Source organism: Hylobates moloch, unplaced genomic scaffold, assembly GCF_009828535.3.
Source record: "Hylobates moloch isolate HMO894 unplaced genomic scaffold, HMol_V3 SCAFFOLD_8, whole genome shotgun sequence".
In the NCBI taxonomy this organism is placed as follows: domain Eukaryota; kingdom Metazoa; phylum Chordata; class Mammalia; order Primates; family Hylobatidae; genus Hylobates; species Hylobates moloch.
This window is the reverse complement of record NW_026652283.1, coordinates 110,933,123-110,956,869: the sequence shown is the minus strand read 5'-3', so window position 1 is coordinate 110,956,869 and position 23,747 is coordinate 110,933,123. Positions and strand designations below refer to the sequence as shown.

The 23,747-nt window shown below is 36.6% G+C and overlaps 1 protein-coding gene across 11 annotated transcripts in view; it reads right to left on the bottom strand.

The window, feature by feature from the left end:
* PSD3 (pleckstrin and Sec7 domain containing 3) overlaps positions 1-23,747 on the bottom strand; it is a 575,483-nt gene that overhangs the window by 90,022 nt on the left and 461,714 nt on the right. For all 11 annotated transcript variants that reach the window (XM_058443514.1, XM_058443503.1, XM_058443504.1 and 8 more), the window contains one exon: positions 10,416-10,609. In XM_058443514.1, coding sequence (XP_058299497.1) covers positions 10,416-10,609 — 194 coding nt within the window. The remainder of the gene's footprint in view (positions 1-10,415; positions 10,610-23,747) is intronic.

The following is a 23,747-nucleotide window of genomic DNA, read 5'->3' as shown; positions in this document are numbered from 1 at the left end:
GAATTCTGCCTGCATTACCATTATAAACTATTTTCAGTATGGATGACTCAGAATAACATCTACTTTCTCAAATTTGACATGTGGGACTAAATTTTCTAAACTTTTGATGAGAGGCAGGTGTGTAAATCCCTCTAAAGTGAGTGAACCTCTCCAACCTCGTCAAGGTGCTCCACACCACTCCTTATATCCACAGTGTTTACAATGAGATTGAAAAGATGAACCACACATAGTTCTCACCTCCTTAAAAAGTGATGAATATTTTAATATTTCAAATTCAGAACTAATCTCAGGGCTGTACAACGACTAAAGAATCTACAAAAGAATGTGATTAAAATATTTTAAAATTATTAAAGTGATATGTTCACACAATTAGCCTCTTTTGATTCATTTCTTCCCAGCTCCTCTGTTCCCATTTTACAAAAAAACCTTTTGAAACAAATTACTTCTCCCAGTCGCTAAGTGTCATTATATCCCTAAACAATGTGCTTCTACCACTGTGTCATAATAGGTTGTAAACACACTCTCAGTTTTGTGCTGTGCTAGATGAGAATTTAACAAACTTAACTATGACATTACATCATTCCAATATACTTACATAGCTTTTATTTGTATCTGTATTGACTACCTCTGTAGTTTTACGGAGCATAACATTATTATTATTTTAGTGAATATTTTTTTCCCCAGCTTTAGTAAGGTGTTATTGACCAATAAAAATTGTACATAAGTGTACAATTTGATGTTTTTATATATGAATGGTGAAATAATTACAATGCAGCTAACTGACATACCTTTCATCTCACATAGTTGCCACTTTCTTAGGTATTAATTTGACAAATAATGACTGACAATATTTCTTCTTTCTCCAGTACAGGCAGAATCTTCTGACTTCCTCTCTGTAAGAGGAGCTTAACAGATCTTTCTCCTTGCTCCCTCTTAGTTCTATCCAGTTTTACTTCCTACCTTCTATCATCTGTACTCTTACAGGATCAAGTTGCACAATATTTATATTTTAATGTGTACCACAATTAAATCTTTCACATATCTAAATGTGAGTAACCAAAATTCTACTACTATGATAGGATTTTAAATTATTAATTATGCTATAACGATGGCGATCACAAAGTCATTTTTTCTTTTCAATTTTCATTCAAAAAATCTTTTTGTAGAGACGGCTACAACCATATGGTCCAGGCTGGTCTTGAACTCCTAGGCTCAAATGGTCCTCCTGCCTTGGCCTTCCAAAGTGCTGGGATTACAGGCGTGAGCCACTGTGTCTGGTCAACGTTTTCTCTTCCTACGGATTTTTGTTTATTGAGTTTTCTAATTGTAATTTTTCCTGTGCAGATTTTAAAACATCCTTACATGTTTCTAAATTTTCCATGCAATCAGATGTTCTATTGAGTTTTGAAAATTTTATTTATAGGCCAGGAGCAGTGGCTTATGCCTGTAATCCCAGCGCTCTGGGAAGCCAAGGCAGGAGGACTGCTTGAGGCCAAGAGTTCAAGACCAGTCTGGGCAATATAGTGAGACCCCCGTCTCCACAAAAAAAAAAAAAAAAAAAAAAGAAAAAAAAGGAAAAGGAAAAAAAATTAGCTGGACACGGTGGTATATGCCTGTAGTCCCAGCTACCTGGGTGGTTGAGGTGGGAAGACTACCTGAGCCCAGATGTCTGAGTCTGCAGTGGGCTACAATTGCATGTACCACTGTACTCCAGCCTTGGTTACTGAGCAAGACTCCAACTCAAAAAAAAAAAAAAAAAGGTAAAACATGTAAGACTTCAAAAGGTTATCAAGAGTAATAAAGTAGGTATACATGTACTACTACCAAATGTAAAAAATATATATTATCAATACAGCAAAACCACTGGGTACTTGTCAGTGACGGCCTGTTATTCTCCTTTCCAGAAGTAACAATCATTCTACGTTAAATGATTTCAATATATGAATGTATTCTCACTAAAAATAGTATTGTTTTGCATGCTTTCAAGTGTTATCTTACATGCAGATTCTTCTGCAAGCCGCTTTTTTTCATTCAACATTACCACTGGTGAGATTCCTCCATGTTGATACGTGGAACTCTTGTTCCTTCCTTTTCAATTATATGGATATACAAAATCCATTCAATCTCTTATTAATGGACATTTAAGTTTTTAAATTTTGAGCTATTATAATGTTGCTATAAACATGACTTCTGTAACACTAAGAGTTTTCATTGGTGTATACACACTTATGACTAATTAACTGAGATATAAGAATAAACATTTCCAACTTTATTACTGCCAACTGCTTTCCAAAGTACAAATGATACCACTAATACTTTCGCAGGGTAGAAGACAACCCACTGCTCCAAATCCTTGCCAACACTTGGTATTCTTTTAATTTTCGTCAAGGTAACATGTGAAATGACATTTCATTATATGTTTAATGAATATCCTTGATTATCAATAAGGTTGAATATGTCTTCATATATGTATTGATCATCTCAGTTTCATTTTCTGAACATGGCCTCTTCAAGTTTTTGCCCATTTTTCTACTGAGTTGTATTTTTTCTAAGTAATTTAAAATTTCTTTATAAATATTACCATGGATCCTAATCCTTTATTGGTAATATGCTACAAGTATCTTAATCTGTGAATTATCTTTCACTTTTAAGTAAAATTTTAAAATAAAGTCTTTACTTTTAGTGTAATTATATGTATCCATTTTTTTTACTGTTTTTGTAAATATGTATGTATATACGTATGCCTGTATATATGTAGAGACGATGTCTTGCTATGTTGCCCAGGCTGGTCTTGAATTCCTGGACTCAAGTGATCCTCCTGTCTCGGATTCCCGAAGTACTGGGATTACAGGTGTGAGCCACTGTACCCAGCTGCTTTTGTAAATCTTAAGAATTCATTTTCTACCCAAAAGTCATGAAGTTATTGTCCCACAGGTTCTTCTAAAAATCCTAGAACCTTGTTTCTCAAATTTTTATCTTTAATCTAGGTGAAACTGGTTTTTGTGTTAGAACTGAGGCGGGGAATACACACACACACACACACACACACACACTCAGCATAAATTATGGAAGCATTTTTGCTTCTGATTATCTGACTTACTTTCTATATCATCCATCCAGTTTTTCTAAACACTGGAGACTGCTGCTTCTGGGTTCTCTTTTCCAACCCATCATCCTATCTATGTCTTGTTATCTTGGAAAATGTCAACATGGCCCTACTGTACTTCTCCCCCTTAATTAATGTATGAGGAGGTTTGGTATAAGGCTACAGGGGGCTGTGAAAACTATGGTCAACCAGAAAATGCCTACATCCAGGCAATTAATTCAGTGTTTAAACAGTACTGTGTTGGCCAAGTAAAAGAAATGTTCAGGCTTCACTGTCCCTAGCTTGAGACCTCCAGTTATCTAAATACATGCTACACAGTGACAGACTGTCCCAACTACACAAAAAAGGCAGAATTTAAACATTTGATAAGCATATTTTCTCATCGGAATTGCTTTTAACAATATGCTACTATTAGTTTGGTATAATCAGATTTTTGTTCCACCAGATATACTGCTACTCTATACTACATCCTTGGTTAAGACGCTTAAGATCAGTGTCTTCATGTATAAAATGAGGACAATAATAGTATAAGCTTTATAGGACCAAGATTAAATGTATTAATGCATGAAATGCTTAGGATAAAGCTCTAATATTTAGCAATCATTTAATTATCACTATTGTTATTGTGTAGATCATTTATATTTTGGGTATGTTGTTTCCAGTTTCTTTTTTGACTTCCACAAGTATGTTATATCAGATTGAGAAAACTAAGAGCTTATATCGAATTTTGTTTTTTATTGTATCTGACAAAACCCAGAAGATGCAGTTTGTTTTCCAAATTTGACTTTTCAAAGCTTTCCCTTAATGTCAGATTTAATAGGTCTTGGTAAAAATATATACTTCTAAGATAGGTACAACAGTTTGTCTCCTGGAGGCAGAATTTCTGAACTGAGCATAACTTTAAAAGGCAAAAAATGAAGAAAACCTCCGAGGTTTAAAAATATGGATGCAGTCTGACAAACTGAATCTTTAAAGTTAATTAAAAAAAAAAAGACACCAAATCTTGAGTAAAATAAATGGTCCATTTGAGACAAGTGTATCAGCATTTAAGAGAAAAAAACCTTTCCATACAGCTTTGATTCAAACCTTACTTATAAAACACTTTTTGTAATATTTGTCTTCAGAGCACCTGGCCATGTTTACATTTACATTCAAATGTAATATAGGTCTACCTACAGTGACCATGCTTAATCAAAGTAAGTATTTAGAAAATAAGTATCTACTTTTTGTGTCCAAAAAACGGCATTCAGGATTCTCAGAATTATCTGGAGCTCCTATTCCAGGAAAGCTCCACTGTTGTTTTCATTTTTTTTCTATGTAGTGTAAATAAAAAGTGATTTGTTTCATAGCAGGTTATGTAAGTCCTTACTATAAAACATTTCTCTAATTTGTTTATAGTGACCATCTCTCAAAAGAAGAAGGCAGAAACATCCAGAAACAATTAAGGCAGTCTGGTAGATTTCCAAGAAGGAGCAGCAGCCAAACACTTAGATAAACCTGTTCAACCAGACATGATTGAAAATCCAACAAATGAGGTTGGTGGGGAGACAGGATTAGATGGGAAGGAAACAAAAGCTTTTCTACATCTCCAAATATATAACTCAACAGTTTACTTTTACTTGAATGCTTAGAATTCCTTATTAATTTCATAGTTCAGTAAATATTAGGTCTTAAAGCGAGAAGCAACTGGAAAGACGTTTCTTAACAAAAGGGATCATAAATCAGCTTAGTCCTGCTTATGCCCAAGAAACAGTAACTGCTATAGAAACTGCCCTACTATAATAACTTAAAAAGTCTATGTATGTATATGAAACAAAAGTTTTTAGAAATTTCCAAACAGAAAACATTGGATTATAATTCTGAAGAGAAAGAAACAAATGAGTTAAGACTGGCATACTGCTTAGAGAAAGCGTCTCGGTTCCAATAGTGGAAGAGGGTACCTAAACAGAGCCTGCGAGTCATGCTGAGTGAGGACATAAGAAAGTTTAGTGACGCTGAGAGGGCTAGAATTTATAGAGTCGCATAAAAGAGAGGGGAGAGTTACAAAAACAGATGGTTCTGAAGACCTGCAGAGGATACTCTGATCTTGGCTGTGGCATCAATCTTAGCACAAGTGAAAAGAAATAACTCAAGGCATGAGAAAAATAAAGTAGTGGGATGAACAAGTTCAAAAGCTCACACAGGGCTAAGAGTGGATAGACATCAGCCAGAGTAGATAGACTTCGTAATACATGGCACATTGGAAAGAGGCTGAAGAAGAAGAAGAATGCCTTATTAATGGAAATATTTAAATAAGTCCCAGAATAAAGACTGCTCTGGATCCACCAGAACAAAGGGTAAAGGCAAGCCTCTAAAGAATTCAGTTAATCTACAAGTTACTTACCTGCACACTAGAAGAATATCCAATGTTTTTTTAGATGAACACAACTAAAAGTAGCACCTGAAAAATGGAAAATTCACAATGTCTGGCAGTCAAAAATTACAAGGAATGGAAAGAAAAAGGAAAGAAAAAAAAAAAAAAACGCTGACTAAAGCCAGCAGAAAAAAAAATAATGCAACAGTTCTAGAAATGACAGAAAGGAAGGGAATCAAAGAGAAGAATCTTAAAAAAGCAATTATAAACAGAATAAATATATTCAACGACATGAAGAAAAACATCAACCTGATAAGGAGAGAAATGGAAGATATAAAATAGACCCAAGTAGAACTTCAAAGATATACATGCTGATTATGAAATGAAAAATGAAGTAAACGAAGAATAAAAATTATCAAATAAAGTACTGAAATTACAAAGAGTTAAAAATATTGGAAAGAGCTTCAGGAAACCCTTGGGATAGCACTGAGTGTCATATAGCAAACAAGTCCCATAACAGGAGTGGAGGCTTTAAGAAATAATGGCTGAAAAAAATACGAATCTATGAATCCAAGAACCCCAACAAACACCAAATAAGGAAAACATAAAGAAAATCACACCAAGGCATCACATAATAAAATTGATGAAAATCAGAGATAGAAAAATCTTGAAAGCATTCATAGTAGCAGAAAAAGCCATCTTGGATACAGAGGAACAAAGACAAGAATGATAGCAGACTTTTTTTGTCTGAAATCCTGCAGGGCAGGGAAAAATGAAACATCATCTTTAAGTATTAAAAGGAAAAACAACTTGCCAAAGAATTCTATACCCAGTGAACATACATTCCTAAAATTAAGGTGAAAATAAAGATATTTTCACACTGATAAAACATGGGAAAAATTCCTGACAGCAGGTATGTGGGGGTAAAAGTAAAAAAAAGGTTTCTGTTTAAAGCAAAAATATTAACAATGAACTACTTTAAGTTTTAGAACATAGAATTAAAATATAGGACATCACAAAGCCTGGTAAGAGATAAGGGGAATTAACCCGCTATAAGGGTCTCAAATTACAAATGAAGCAGTACAATTTGAAGGTGAGCTGTGACAAGTTAAAGATGTATACTGTAAACCTTGCAGCAAACACAAAAATAATTAAAGAAGTACAGCAAACAGGTCAATAGTGACAAAAAAACAGAACCACACACAAAAAATAATCCTACACAAAAAAGGAAAAGAAGAGATGGAATAAATAAGAAACCAACAGTAAGGTGGCAGATTTAAAGTCAACTATACTAATAACTACTATAAATGTAAATGGTATAGGCACTCTAATTAAAAGAGAGATACTGTGATTTGCAATAAAAAGCAAGACCCACCAATATTCCTATAATAGAAAGCAATTTTAAAGACATAATCATAAATTAACAATAAAAAGCTAGAAACAAAATTTGTATAGCATGCAAAAACTACAAAGGAAACTAAAGTGGCTATATTAATGTTAGACAAAGTAGATTCCAAAATAAGGAATATAACCAGGGGTGTGGAACGCCATTTCATGACAAAGGGGTCAAATCATCAAGAAGACATAATATATATAGGTATAAGGGATGCAAATTGATATAGAAACTTTAGAAATTTCTTATAAAGTTAAAGATACATTTAGCAAACGGTACAGCAATCTTACTCTTTTACTCCTAGGTAACTTCTGAAAAGAAATGAAAACATATATACATGCAAAAACTTGTATGTCAATGTCCATAGGGGCTTTATTTATAACAGTTCAAAACTGGAAACAACCCAAATGCTCAGCTGCTGAATCAATAAACTGTGAGATATCCAAATAATGGAATACTTATTAAGCAATAAGAAGAGAGAAACTATTAATTCACATAACACCTAACACTATACACGAATCTGCAAAGAATAACACTAAGTGAATGAAGCCAAACACAAAGCAGTCCTATGATTCCATTTATTGCAATTTTAGAAAAGGCAAAAGTATAGGGCCCAAAGACAGATAATCTTCTGTCATAACTGTCACAGGATGGGAGTAATAGGAGAAGCAATTACTGCCAAAAGTACAATTAAACTTTTTTGGGTAATGGAAATGTTATTTATCTTAATTGTGTTGATGGTTATATAACTATATACATTTTTCAAAACTCAAACTATATACTCTAAATTGGTGAATTTTAGTTTTTGTAAATTATTACAAATCATGCACATTCTGTATTGTAAGGCTGAATTATCTGCTAACATTAATGTGATTTGGAAACCTTGGGAAATTGAAATGGGGATATCTAAGAAGAGCCTGAGGAATTAAAGGCAGCTGAAACTTTCAGGCTTCTCCTGATAGCCCCATGGAAAAACAGAGGTTAGAAGTCCTCCCGTGATGAAGCAACTGACAGGAAAGAAGCCTGGAGGTGGGCACGTCTTAACCTATCCATGTGTCTTCCATTTTGTTCTGAGGCAGGAACAGAGATAGAAACAAGCAGAGGCAGGTTCCTTTGGAAAACAGGAAGAACTTTCTAACTTGCTACAAAGACGAAAGCCCCATGACACTTAAAACTGCCTTGACCAACCAGAAATTCTCAAGACAGTTAACTAAGGCTTCAAAGGGATACACTGGCAGGAAAACTTCTAGCCTGGTACAAGGTGTCTGTGATGTCTCAACTGCTAAGCAATCCTCAGGTTCTGTATCTATATTCATGTGTATTAGGCTGCTGAGGGAGAAGAGCTTCTACCTGGAGAATCCTCCAGTAGAGGAGGTTTCCCGGGCCACTGAGTCCAGGAAAACAGTGCACAAGGAAAATTTTATCAGTAGAATCTGGGACTTTGGAATAAACTAACCAATTAAGTCAATCCATTGCTAGGAAATAAGTCAATGAAAAGATGCTCACATGGGTTAACTTTGCTATACCTGTCTAGCAGGAAGTAGGAAATACTCTGAATAAGTAACAGCTGTTATACTTCCCCTTTTTCAGTTTTCTTGAATTGAAATTATTCTTTTTTTTTCTCTAGTACTTTATGTGAGGTATGTCAGATACAGTCAACCCTCCTTATCTGTGGGTTCTGCATCTGTGGATTCAACCAACGGTGGATGGAAAATATTCCCTCCAAAATTGTGTCTGTATTGAATATGTAGAGACTTTTTTCCTTGTCATTATTCCCCAAAGAATACAACATAACAACTATTTACACAGTATTAGATATTATAAGTAATCCAGAGATAGTTTAAAGTATATGGGAGGATATGCATCAGTTATATGCAAATACTATGTCATTTTATATCAGGGACTTGAGTGTCCTTAGATTTTGGTACCTGTGAGAGGCCCTGGAATCAATCCCCTGCAGATATTACGGGACAACAGTATTTTCTTATTTTTCACTTAGCCTATAGATTTAAGTGCCATCCATACCCGACTGAGGGGAATGAATTCACGATTAACAAACCTTACCCTTGGAGACAGAAGCTGCAGCTGGGCAGGCATGTTATAGAGAGATGGTATATTTGTGGTTGTAAAACGAAAACTGCAATGTTTGGCAAAAGCATTATTCAACGTATGAAGAATGGTGTGTGTGTGCACACTGGAAAGAAACAAATGGATAGCTATTGCTTTGTGTGCCAAGAACTCCCATTCTCTGAGACCAGTATCTCATTCCTCTTGTCATTTCAAGCAAGTGGGGGCTGTCAATCATAATATTCCATGCTCTCAGTGTTACATGTCAGAATCCTGTCCTAGAACAGACTGAATTAGAAGTTAGGGGAGAAGAAGAATCCTCTTTGGTGTCAAAATTAAGCACATGATCTATAGCGCTGCTAATAACCATGTATAAAGGACCTCATTCCGAAGAATAATGCTGACACAAAAAATCATGCAGAGATAGAAACGGAGAGTATGTCCTGGTGACAATCCATCTTCAGGTATGTCCTTTTTCTAAGATGGATTGATGTGCTGTCACAACTGTATGAGCTCTGACACAATGTTGTGAGATAAAATTAAGTAGTCTAGTAACCTAGCATATAAGGTACACAGAAAATATGGTGGATGTAGTCTTAAAGAACTTGGGAACATTAAGAAATTTGTTCAGCATTGCTAAGTCCATGTCAAAGCCACTCCACTGCAATGTTTCTCTTGATGTAAGCTAATAGAATATGCTAACACATTAAGAAACAGTATCTAGCCACAGACAGAAACAGTGGTACTATCCATCTCTTCACCCCAAAGATAATTCTGAGCAAACATGTCACCTAATCTTACTCTGTTCAACTATATCAAATTGCCATTTCACTCTGCAAAGATTATTCTAACTATATAAGCATGCTCTATACTTCTCAAACTCCAAACACCATCATTTATCAAGATAATCATGCCTCATACTTCACAGAAAAATCAAAAGCCATGCAATTGGGCTCCTTCAACTTCCCAAAACTAATTATACTATGCTCTCGTATATCTCACTGGTCCACCTTCTCAAAGACCAGTTATTCCACATGTGCACTGGATATGAATTCCCTCCCTCCATCCTTTGTCTCTGGGACCTTACACCATCAATTTTTTCTATGCATTGCAAATTCAACCTTTCCCTCAACCACCAGAAATGTAAACTTCATGAAGACAGCAACCTTGTCCCTCTTGCTCACCACCTTATTTCTGGTGCCTGGCACAGTAGGTAGCCAGTAGTATTTGTTGAAGCCATGACTAAATAAATGAATGGATAGAGAATGAATAAATTGTAAGGAGTTTTCCATTTCTAAAGTTCTATAATTCTGCTTAAAGAAGAGCAGTTGCCACACTGGATTTTTAATTTAGGGTTAGAGGCTTTATCAAATTTCAAGAATACGTCTATAGATAAACATAATTTTTTCATCCTTCACTTTCAGATAAATTCCATTTAAATTTTGAGCATAAAGATAAAACAAATGAAATAGAAAATGACAACACATGATACTTACTCTTCTTTCCATCCATATCTGCGTGAATTTTCCGAGCCAGGAATCCACTTTTGTACACAGCAGCATTTGGATCATGAGGAATGTCCAAAAATGGGTTAGTAGTACTTCCAATACGACTGATGGTCTTTGGATGTGTTCCATTAGCTTTCTCCTCAGTACTTTCTGAGGGAGACTTTTTTTTCTCTTCATCATCTCTAAAAGGGAGAAAGCACAAAGACTGAGTCAAGCACCTACCACAATATTCACAGAAAAAAGTAAGTTACTGTAAAAAACTACATAGTATTCCAATGGTCTATCACTTTTTACAACCACCACCATGATAATGACAGACACCACTTGTCAAATGTATTCTATGTGCCAGGTATTAATGATCATGGCAATATCTTATAAGACTGATATTAATATCCTCTATTACAGATAAGGAAATAGACTCAGTAAGTTTAAATAAATACATAAGGCCCCAGATTTAGTGATGAAGAGATAATGAAGATATGATCATAAAATCTCTAAAGTCATTGTTCTTTTCACCCTTTACAATGCTTTCATGTTTGTCTTCTTTCAAACAAGTGGGAGTTTATTGGCAGGAATCATGATTTTGACTTACGTATTTCTACAGGGTCTAGCATATAACTAGATGTACAGAGAACAGCAAAAGTGTTAGAGTCGGCCCAATGGACAACAGTAAACAATATCTCCCAAATAACCAGGCTAGTACCTAATATTAAAACCCCAGGCAAAGCTACTGTGGATTAGAATGGGGATGCCATGCATAGTGCTTTGGCATGTGACAGCTGCTACTTTCTCAACTGCCATAAAAATAGTCCCCAGCATCTATTGTTCCCATCTTTATGTCCATGTGTACCCAATGTTTAGCTTCCATTTATAAGTGAAAACGTGTACTATTTGGTTTTCTGTTCCTGTATTAATTCACTTAGAATAATGGCCTTCAGCTGCATCCATGTTGCTGCAAAGGACATGATTTCAACCTTTTTCTATGGCTGCATAGTATTCCACGGTGTGTATGTACCATATTTTCTCTATCCAATTGACCATTGAAGGGCACCTAGGTTAATTCCATGATTTTGCTATTGTGAATAGGGCTGCAATAAACCTATGACCTATGAGTGCATGTGTCTTTTTGGTGGCATGATTTGTTTTCCTTTAGGTATATAACCAGCAACGGGATTGCTGGTTATATACCTAAAGATTTTACGTACTCTAACAAAGTACTTAAAAACTGCTTTCCACAGTAGCTGAACTAATTTACATTCCCACCAATGATGTATAAGTGTTCCCTTTCTCTGCAGCCCCACCAGCATCTGTTAATTTTTTTGCCTTTTTAATAACAGCCATTCTGACTGGTGTCAGATGGTATCTCATTGTGGTTTTGATTTGCATTTCTCTGATGATTAGTAATGTTGAGTATTTTTTTATGTTTGTTGGCTATTTGTAAATCTTCTTTTGAGAAGAGTCTGCTCATGTCCTTTGCGCACTTTTTTAGTGAGGTTATTTGGTTTTTTGCTTGTTGAATTGTTTAGGTTCCTTACAGAAGCTGGATATTAGACCTTTGTCAGATTCATAGTTTGCAAATAACAACAACATATTTTATATATATCACAAAACCAGAAGTGTTTGATAATGATGGTAATCAGAGAAAAACAGCCTTTTTTTCTCTCTTGGTATTTTATCAGCAATTGTGAGATAAGTGAAAACAAAACTGTACTCTTAGCAGAAATAGATATTTTAATTCTATTTTGAAAGAATTTTAGATTTGTGAAGGACAGAATTCCCCTATGCCCAGCTTCTCCTAATGTTAACATCTTATATATTAATAACTATCATAAAAAATTTCAAAACTAAAAAATTAACATAAGTTTAATCCAATGAATTAAACTCGGTTTTATTTGGATTTCGCTAGTTTATCATTTTTTTTTTCTATTCTAGGATCCTATCCATGATCCCACAGTGCATTCTCTTGTCATGTCTCTTTAGCATCTTCCAGTCTGTAACAGTTCCTCAGTCTCTCCCTGTCCTTTATGACCTTGACACTTTGAAGAGTATTGGTCAGTTATCTTGTAGAATATCCTCAGTTTAGGTTTTTCTGAGGTTTTCTCACGACTGGATAGAGGTTATGCATTTTTTGGGAACGATTCCATACAGGTGATTTATCTTTCTCAGTGCTTTAGGTCCAGGGGTAAAAGTTTTATTACTGGTTAGAATTAACCATGATCACTTGGTTAAGGTAGTGTCCCACAGGTGTCTCTACAGTAAAGTTACTATTTAACTTTGTAAGTGTTTTTGGGGAGATATCTTGTAACTATGCAAATGTTCTGATTCTCCTTTACCCACTAACTTTATCTTGTAACAATTGTTATTATGGTGTTTTAATGGTTCTCTCATTTTTTCTACATTCATTAATTGAAATTCTTTTGTAAGTATGGACACATGGATATTTGTTTTACTCTTTAGGTTATAATCCAATAGTATTGTTATTTAATTTGTTGCTTAAATTTTTGCAGCTTTGGCCATTGGGAGTTATAATAAGGTGTGCTCCTATGTCCTGTGAACCTGCCTCATCTTCTAATGTACTTCTTTACTTTCAGGTAGCACAACACGCCTCCAAGCTCATCTTAAATTTTCCTTTTCCTGGCCCTGAAATCAACCACTTCTCCAAGGAGCCTTGATTCTTCTTACTGGAGAATAGTATTGAGAAACCAAATCTAGGGGCCAGGTGTGCTCATTGCTTTGGGGTCCTCTCAATAGACAAAGCTAGGGAGATACAGTTATGTATCATATAACAATGTGTGGTCAACGATGGAAAGCATACAATGTATAACCATCGTCTTGTAAAATTGTAATGCAGCCAAAAAAAATCCCATTGTCTAGTACTTACTATACTATGCTTTTCAGTGTTAGAGTATCCTACTTCTATTTATTAAAAAAAGTTAACTGTAAAACAGCCTCCGGCAGGTCTTTCAGTAGGTGTTCCAAAAGAAGGCTTTGCACTATTTACAACACCAAAGACTTGGAACCAACCCAAATGCCCACCAATGATAGACTGGATAAAGAAAATGTGGTACATATACACCATGGAATACTATGGAGTCATAAAAAAGAATGAGTTCATGTCCTTTGCAGGGACATGGATGAAGCTGGAAACCATCATTCTCAGCAAACTAACACACGAATAGAAAACCAAATACCACATGTTCTCACTCGTAAGGGAAAGTTGAACAATGAGAACATTTGGACACAGGGAGGGGAACATCATACACTGGGGCCTGTTGGGGGTGGAGGGCAAGGGGAGGGAGAGCATTAGGAAAAACACCTAATGCTTGTGGGGCTTAAAACCTAGATAATGGGTTGATAGGTGCAGCAAACCACTGTGGCACATGTATACCTATGTAACAAACTTGCAGGTTCTGCACATGTATCCCAGAACTTAAAGTAAAATAATAAAAAAAAAAGCTTTATTATCATAGGAGATGACAGCTTCATGCATGTCCCTGAAGACATTCAAGTGGGACAATACATGAGGTGAAAAACAGTGATATTGATAATCCTGACCCTTGTGTGGCCCTAAGCTAGCATGTGTATTTGTGTTCTAATTATCTTTATTACTTAAACTCTTAGCCTATAAAGTCCAATGTGTTCTAATTTTTAACAAAAAAGTCCTTAAAAGTAAAAAAGGCAAAATTTCAAAAATAGGAAAACGCTTATAAAATAAGGATATAATGTTTTTGTACAGCTGTATAATGTGTTTTAAGCTGTTATTACAAAAAAGTCAAAAAGTTAAAATAATGAGTTTATGAAGTAAAAAAGTTACAGTATGCTGAAGTTAATTTATAACTGAAGAAAAGGTTTTTAAAAAGAAATTTCCTGTAGCCTAAGTGTACAGTGTTTATAAAGTCTACAGTACTGTGTAATAATGTCATAGGCTTTCAAATCCATTCACCACTCACTCAGTCACTGACCCACCCAGAGCAACTTCCAGTTCTGCAAGCTCCATTTATGGTAAAGTGCCCTAAACAGGAATACCATTTATAAAAAATTTTTAATGCCATATTTGTTACTGTTCATTTTTTGGTTACTGTTTGTTTTCTGTTTAGATATACAAATACCATTGTGTTACAGCTGCCTACAGTATTTGGCACAGTAACAAGCTATACAGAATTATAGCCTAGGAGCAATAGGCTATACCATACAGTACACATGATGTTCACACAATGATGAATTCACCTGATGACACAGTTCTCAGAACATATTACAGTTATGAAGTGATGTATGACTGTATATACAAGTACACTCATGTGTATATACACATCTATATTTGTGTATCCATCCAACCATCCCAATTAATTCATATTAACACCACCAAACCTAAGCCAGCACAAGGTTCATTTCAGCCTTCTCCCACTTGCTTATCTGTACATCTTCAACAGCGAGAAACTGGCTCTCATGATCTGCAATATATTGATTTGTTCAATCTTAGTAAACATATAAAAGAGTTCCAAAATTGCTAGCCTACACCCATGCGAGGAACAAATTTATCTACTAGAGAACAGTGTTTGTGTACATTTCTTTTGTCTAACACTGTTTTCCAAAGTTATGGGTCAGCTCTTTTTTTCTCACTCTCATCACAATGGTTAGGTGAGAAACACCTTCCTTTGCTACAGTCTGAATTCTACTTTGCGTTTATCATATCCTGACTGATTTTCTCAAAAAATAAGCATTTTTGAAAATGCATTTCTTGTGATGTTCAGATTTAAGGATTTAGATAATGTATAGAGTCATGTACCCACTACAATGCCAAATGGAACAGTCTTATCACCCCCCAAATTCCCTCACACTGTTACTTGGCCAACTCCTCTCTCCCATCAATTCCTGGCAACTGACTTCCATCCCTATACTTCTGCCTTTTCCAGAATGGCATATAAAATGGTTTCTTGCATTTGACAAAATATATTTAAGATTCATCCATACTGTAATTGAATGGATAGTTTGCTCCCTACCATTGTAGAGTACCATTTCATTTCATTGTCGTGCTAGTTTGTTTATCTATTCATCTACTGAAAGATACTGAGTTGTTTCTAGTTACTATATTTTATTTTTACAATGAAAAACTATTTGTACCTACAACCAATACCATAATAAAAATATAAAAATACAGTACTGTCAGTCTTTCATAGATCAGAATCAATCTGGAAGAAAGATTTCTGTCCTTCAAAATGATTATTCTATTATCACCATTAAGATTCAGTACTGGGCCCAGCATGGTAGCTCACGCCTGTAATCCCAGCACTTTGGGAGGCTGAGGCAGCTGGATCACGAGGTCAGGAGTTCAAGACCAGTCCGGCCAAAATGGTGAAACCCCATCTCTACTAAAAATACAAATATTAGCCTGGCGTGGTGGCAGGCGCCTGTAATCCCAGCTACTTGGGAGGCTGAAGCAGAGAACTGCTTGAACCCAGGAAGTGGAGATTGCAGCGACCCGAGATCACGCCACTGCACTCCAGCCCGGGCGACAGAGCGAGATTCCGTCTCAAAAGAAAGAAAAAAAAAAAAAAGATTCAGTACTGTTACAGCCCACAGCTAACATCATATTCAACAGTCAAAAGTGGAATGTTTTTCCTCTAAGACCGTGAACAAGACGAGAATGCCCACTCTTACCCCTTTTGTTCAACACAGTTTTGGAAGTTTTAGACAGAAAATTAGGCAAGAGAAAAAAAGGGAAGTGAAACTGTCTCTGATGCTGACATAATCTTATATATAGAAAAACCGTAAAAACTACTCCTCCCTGACAACTGTTAGAACTGCTAAAGTCAGTAAAGTTTTAGATTATAAAATCAACACACAAAAAATGAGTAGCATTTTTGTACACTAACTACTCAAAGAATTAAGAAAACAATCCCACTTCCAAAAGCATTAAAAACGAACAAACGAAAAACAAGTAGGAATAAATTTAAGCAAGGAGGTGAAGATCTATATACTAAAAATCATAAAACACTGAAAAATTCACAAATAAATGGAGAAAAAAATCCCATGTTAATGAAGTAGAAGAATTAATATTGTTAAAATATACCTAGTAACCAAATTCCAATGTCATTTTTTATAGGGATAGAAAAAAACACTAAAATTTGTAGGAAACTAGAAACTACTCCAAACAGCCAAAGCAATCTTCAGCAGAAAACCAAAGCTGGAGGCACCATTTTTTGACTGCAAAATATAAAGTTACTGTAATCAAAACAGCATGATACTGGCATAAAAACAGAAAGCGCAGAAAAAAATCCCAAGTAGCTAAGGTCAACTGGATTTCTGGGAAAGGTTTCAAGAATGTATAATGGGGGAAACTACAGAATCAGGTGCCATGGCATTGACCACTGCCTTCCATGGCTTGCGCCAGTCTGAGATCCAAACTATGACACCATCCCCTCTTGGATCCCTACTTTAGGAAAAACAGAAACCAGTCATGTGTGCAGCCTACAGACAGGCCAGAATATTGTAATCAAGTCCCACTCTCTTCCTTGCATACCAAGAGAGGGAGTAAGTAATCGGGCTGCTTCCTAAGGACTATGCTATACCATGCTGTGGAGGGAGTTGGGTAAGGGCAAATAACATTGCTTTGAAGTTTCCTACTGTTTTAAATGTGGCTTTTTGTTTTTTAATTGAGAGTTTACCTGGTTGCTGTACATCTTTGGTTTTCAGAGCACATTTGAAGTTCTTTCAGATGGTCTTACTTGTTTATGGAATGTTTCCCTAAGAAAACAAGAGCCTGGAGCTTCCTAGTCCACCATTGTGACCCATTTCCCTTTTATTCCTCTAGTCTTAGTGTTATGGGTTTAATTCAGTCCCCACAAGAGAAATTAAAGTACTAACTTCCAGCATTTAGGAATATGACTCTGTTTGGAAATAAGATAATTAAAGAGTGGGCCCTAATCCAACAATATTGATGTCCTTATTAAAGGAAGAAATCTGGACACAGACACACACACACACACACACACACACACACACACACACACACACACAAGGAAGACCCGGAAGCTACCACAGGCTAGGAGAGAGGCATGGAGGAGACTCCCCCTCATGGCCTTCAGTAGGAAACAACCCTATTTTCACCTTGATCTCAGTGATCAAGAACCATGAGACAATAAATCTGGGTTTTTTAAGCCCATTTGTGGCATTTTGTTATAGCAGCCAAAGGAAACGGATATACTTAGATGCTACCTCACCACAGCTTCAGATTAATTTTATCACTTTTGCAGATGGGAGTGTGCCCTAGAGAAGAAAAACTGGGACAACTGTGTCTCAGTACTTGCTCTTCCATAAACTTCACTGTGATCCTGAATAAGCTGCAGCATCTCTCTAGATCTCAGCCTCCTCATATGTAAAATTTGAAGCTTGCTCTAAGTCAGTAAATACAAGCCATGCAAAGCCTGTCCAGGGAGTGGGAGCCCAGGATGAGTAGAAAGGTCTCTGGAATCCCCATTCACTTTCAAAAAACAGCTCTCAGAAGCAGACTGTGTTCTTGAATCCATTCTAGTTCTAGTAGTCCATGATTTTAAAACTCTATTGATACAGACCAATATATAACCACAACAAAAGATCAGGAGATCCCATGTGTCTCCATAGCATTGACCCTAAATGGAAACCGATGCTGATAAGTTTAGGCTAAATACTGCAAAAAGCCTCTCCTCTATGATATGGAGCAGGTACCCCAAGTTTTACCATGCAAACCTTCCACAACAACAAAACTGCATACATTGTTAAGTGACACGGTTTGGCTGTGTCCCCACCCAAATCTCATCTTGAATTGTAGTTCCCATAATCCCCATGTGTCATAGGGGGGACCAGTGGGAGGTAACTGAATCATGGGAGCAGTTTCCCCCAGGCTATTCACGTGGTATTAAGTTCTCATGAGATCTGATGGTTTTATAATGCCCTTCCCCTTCACTTGACTCTCATTCTTCTCCTTCCTGCCACCATGTGAAGAAGGACGTGTTTGCTTCCCCTTCTGCCATAACTGTAAGTTTCCTGAGGCCTTCCCACCTCTGTGGAACTGTGAGGAAGTAAGTAACAATTAAACCTCTTTCCTTTATAAATTACCCAGTCTTGGGTAGTTCTTTATAGCAGCATGAGAATGGACTAATACATTAGTAAGACTGGAGGGAAGATGGCAGAAGAAATCCCCGTTCTTTCCTCTCTATTTAGGAAGCAGAACTAATTAGCCCCACTGACCTACCTTTGAGTATCTCAAAAGGGAAACTCAACACTTGCCCTCACTACTTCTTTGGCATCATGTAAAGCACTCTATCCCTTTTGCCTTAGTGTGTGGCAAACCCAGTGGGGCAGAGCTCACCTCTGCACCTTTAGTTCTGATTTCACAGCCTGTAATATGGTTAGGCTGGCAGACTCAGCAGGCTTGGTGGCCACTCAGGTCCCAATCACATTCTCCAATATAACTTTCTGCAGGTGCCTTGCACTTTGCATTACACAGCAGAGGCTTGACTTCATTTCACTCAGCACTCTGCTCTGTGTATACACTCCTCTAGCCAGAACATTACAGAAGGGTAGGGGATATAAATCAGGTCCCAAACTCCACCTTGTATCAGCAATCATTATCATGATCCCTGTAACTTAATTTCCTCACCTTACAACCAGCCTAGAAGCTAGATGTTACCAAGTCCCTGCTCTCCTCCAGGAAGCAATACTTGGGAACTATTATCCCTGGGCATCTGGACCAGCTGAGTAGTGATGGGAAGGAGCTCTAAGTTGCCAGGCAGAGTGTGCTAGGCAGTGCTGATATCATGATGATTAAGACCCCTCGAGGGGTTCATCATCCAGTAGGGGAGACGGATACACAAAATATTGGGTAACACATTTTTTACAAAATACTATATGTCTCCACAGAGTTGTGTACAAAGCAGTAGAGGATCAGAGAGGAGGGAAGAGTCTGTATCAAATGTGCTAAATTATAAATGCAAGAAATCCTTGTTGGGTGATGGAAATGGGGTGATAAACTATGGTGCTTGTTACACAACCGTGCAAAGTTACAAACATTGGTGTAGCATAAAATTGGTACACTTAAGTGGGTGAATTTTATGGTATAAAAATTATACCTCAATAAAGCAGTTTAAAAAATAAAGGTGGTGGTTGAATGCGGGGGCAGAACAATAAGGTGGCTCACATCTCAATACTGTGATCAGATTATTGTAGGAAAATAAAGTGAAGAATGAACTTATAAAAAATGTGCTGAGTTATCATGGGGTTTCTATTATACCACATCACATTATACCACGAGGCAGGATGAGTTTAAAATGGATCTTTGTCACTTACCAAAAATAAAAAAGAAAGCATGTAGTTAAATTTTAAAATTCTGCTGAAAATATGAATTACATTCTATTCTCTAAAAATACCTTATTTTGACACAGGAATCCTAAAAGTAAAAAAGAGACTATGCTTTTATTAAAAATGTTAGGCTTCATCACTAGCCTTTTAATACCAAGAAAAATGCTGCCAGATATGAGAAAGATGTAGGCTAGTAACTTGGCTTTCTAAATAAAGGATCTGACCATATGTACAATGATTGTAGTATGCTTTCCAAACCAAGGCAAACTTAACCAATGGTTAAAAAAAGTTTCTGAAAATACACTGGGGTCAAGCCAGATGTTAGGTACTTCCAAAAGATCTATTGGAAAATTTTTAAGGGGCAACTAAAAATAACTTCCTTCAGTATTCTTGATCTGGCTAAATTTTCTCACCTTTAAAAAATATACATGTATGTATAAATTATAATGTACGAGTACATAAACGCTCAATGAAACAACTACTGTCTAAAATGTTCCTCATATACATATTAAAAATCATTCAGAAACTATATTTATTATATTTCATCTTGTATCATTCTTCATCAAACATCAAGCACTTAGCAATTGATATAGAGGATATAAAATTCTCTATCCTTAGCATACTAAGAAAAATGCTTTCTTTATATCCCAGCCTCCATAATTCTTTGCTCCTCGGTGATTCTAAAAATGCTTTAGGACAAGTAGGCTACTAACATAATCACATTCCATCTGCTCACCAACCTGTCTGCTCTGAATATTCTGAAGTTGAAGATAATGTGAAACGAAGATAACAATATTTGTAAAGTACAACACTTTCATCATATTTAGAAATATTTAAACTTTTCACAATAAGCCCCTTAAAATTTGTAAGTATCCATCTCAATCTCATTATCAAGAGAGATGCCACTTAGACATGAAGCAAACAATGTATTGTCATTTTAAAAAAAAATTTGGCTTTTTAAAGCTAAGAACTGGGTGGCAAATCTTTCCAGTTCAGCTGAGAAAACAAGTACTTAACTCTTCAGTGTGAGCTCAGATTAAGTATGAGATATGCTTCAGGTTCTTGATAAAATTACATTTCACAGGGCCATATGAGAGAGCTGTCCTAGTCCATTTTGTGTTGCTAAAACAGAATTCCACTGGCTGAGTAGTTTCTAATGAACGGAAACTTATTTCTTACAGTTCTGGAGACTGGGAGGTCCAAAGTCAAGGGTCCTGAATCTGATGAGGGACTCCCTTGCTACATCGTCCCATTGTGGAAGGTGCAAGGGCAAGAAAGGGTGAGAGAGCAAGAGGGCTGTGAACTTGGTTTTATAAGAAACCCACTCCTGCAGTGACAACATTAATCCATTCATAGCCCTCATGACCTAAGCACCTCTTATGAAGCCTTGCCTAACAGTTGGGGGACATATTCAAACCATAGTATTCTGTCTGTGGCCTCTGAAATACATTCATTTCATCACAATGACCGCAGTTTTAACTCTTTCTAGCACCAACTCAGAAGTACGAAGTCCAAACTCTGACCTAAATCAGATATAGGTCAATTTGAGGCATGATTCATCCTTAGGCAAATTTCCCACCAGCTGTGGGCCTGTGAAATCAAACAAGTTATCTACTTCAAATACTATGGTGAGACAGACATAGATGCTCCCATTCCAAAAGGGAGAAATAGGCAAGAAGAAAGAATTAACAAAACCCAACTCTAAAACCAAATAGGGAAAACAACATTAAGACTTAAAGCTGGAGAAAAGTTTCCTTTGATGTCCCAAACCCTGGGAACGCTGGAATTGGGGTTGGGCCCCCGAGGCCTCAGGCAGCCCCAACTCTATGACTTTGCTGGGCACAGACCACCCAGCAGCTGTCATGGAATACCCCATGACATCTTTTGAAATGTAGGTAAAGAAAGCCATGCCTCTACAGCTCTTACATTCTGTGTGCCTGCAGAGTTAGTACCACACGGATGCTGCTAAGGTTAATGGCTTGTATTTCCTAGAACAGTGGGCTGAGCTGTAGCTAGGCTTGCTTACACCATGGCTGGGGTGGCCAAGGAATGCTGTGCCAGAATGTGGGGAGCAGAGAACTGAGGGGGCTCTGGTGGAGAGCACCCTGGGCCCATCCCTTGAAACCATTCTGCCCTCCTAGACCTCTGGGACTGTGATGGAATGGGCAGCCTCAAAGATCTCTGAAATGTATTCGGGGGTCATTCTCCCATTGTCTTGATCTTGATAAAGATAACAAAAGATATTGATCCATATCAATATCCTTTGCAAATGGTTGCTTGGCCACAACTGTGGTTTGCTTTCCCAAACATGCTTTATCATTCTTTGTAAGGCCAGGCTGAACATTTTCAAAATCTTTCTTTTGCTTCTCCTTTAATTATCATTCAATCTTTAAGTCATTCCTCTCATATCTTACCGTATGTGGTTAAAAGTAGCTACTTAGCTCCATCCATATTTTGCTTTGAAATTTATTGCACCAGATATCTTAGCTCCTTGCTCATAAATTCTGCCTTCCCTAAAGCCCTTGGGCAAGAATCCAGTTCAGCCAAGTTCTCTGTGACTTTATAAAAAGGACTGTCTTTACTCCAGTTTCAAATACGTTGCTCTTCATTTCTACCCGATACTTCATCAAAATGGACTTTACTATCCATGTTTCTATTAACATTCTAGTCATGATCACTTAAGTCATGTCTAAGAAGTTCCAGATGGTCCTTAAATTTCTCGTCTTCTCCTGAGCCCTCACCGAACTACCGAAAATGCTCCATTTGCAGCAATCTAGGCTTTTTCCAGTATTCACTTCATAACTGTCCCAGCTTCTATGGATTACCCAATTCCAAGTCCCCTTCCTTCCACATTTTCAGCTTATTGTTGTAGCAACAGCCCTAATTCTCAGTACCAATCTTCTGTCATAGTCTGTTTTGGGTTGCTATGACAGAATTTCACAAACTGCATAATTTAAAATGAACAGAGATTTATTTCTTACAGTATTGGAGGCTGGAAGTTCAAAGTCAAGTAAGGAGCCTGCATCTGGTGAGGGCCTCCTTGCTGGGGCCTTCTCTAACCCCGACCTCCTCTCTTGTGCTTTGCTGCCTTTCTCCTAGTAAGGCAGAAGGTCAAGAAAGCGCAAGAGAGCAAGTTGGGAATCACAGGTGCTTTTAAAACAGAACTACTCTCATGATAACTAACCCATCCCCTTGATAACATTAATCCATTAATTAGGGCAGAGCCCTTTTCCCTTATGACCTAACAGTCTCTAATTAGGTGCTACCTCCTAACACTGCATTGGGGATTAAGTTTCTAACACACAAACTCTGGGGACACGCTGACACCATACCAAGAGTCTTCCTTAATTCTAACCACTGAAAATCTTTTTCCTTTAAATACCAAAATCCAGAAGATTGATCCATGTTCAATATCATTTTTAGCTAACAATTTTTTAAATTAAAAATACTTTAATGTAGAAAACTCTAATAATCAATAGCTAACAAAATTAAGTGATCTCAATTCTTCAGTTCAATGTTTCCTTCAAGTTAATGGTCAGTTTTTCATAACTACGGCATTTCTGTTTCTTCTCTAACAGTCAGGGTGTCTTCGCTGAATATAAATAGAACAATCAAACCAATAATATCCTTTACATAACCACTATACATATACAGATATAACCTTAGTTATTCTTCATATAGATTGTCTTGTAAGTTTGTTATGCCAGTACTAACATTAGCATTATTATTTTACCAAGAGCCCAGCGTGATGCAGTATCTGCCATGTTAGGAATTTGAGTACAGTGAAACAGATAGCAATGACAATGAGAACATTAAATCCCATTCTAGAATTTCAATGAGGTGTAATGAGTATCTAGAAAAGACATTTAATTGTATGAGCACCTCAAGTGGAGAAGTGAGTTTTATTCCTTCTGTTTCTCCCAACAATAAATGAATGCACTATTCCTTCTATGTAGTCAAATATCTCATGCAAATAATTTTATT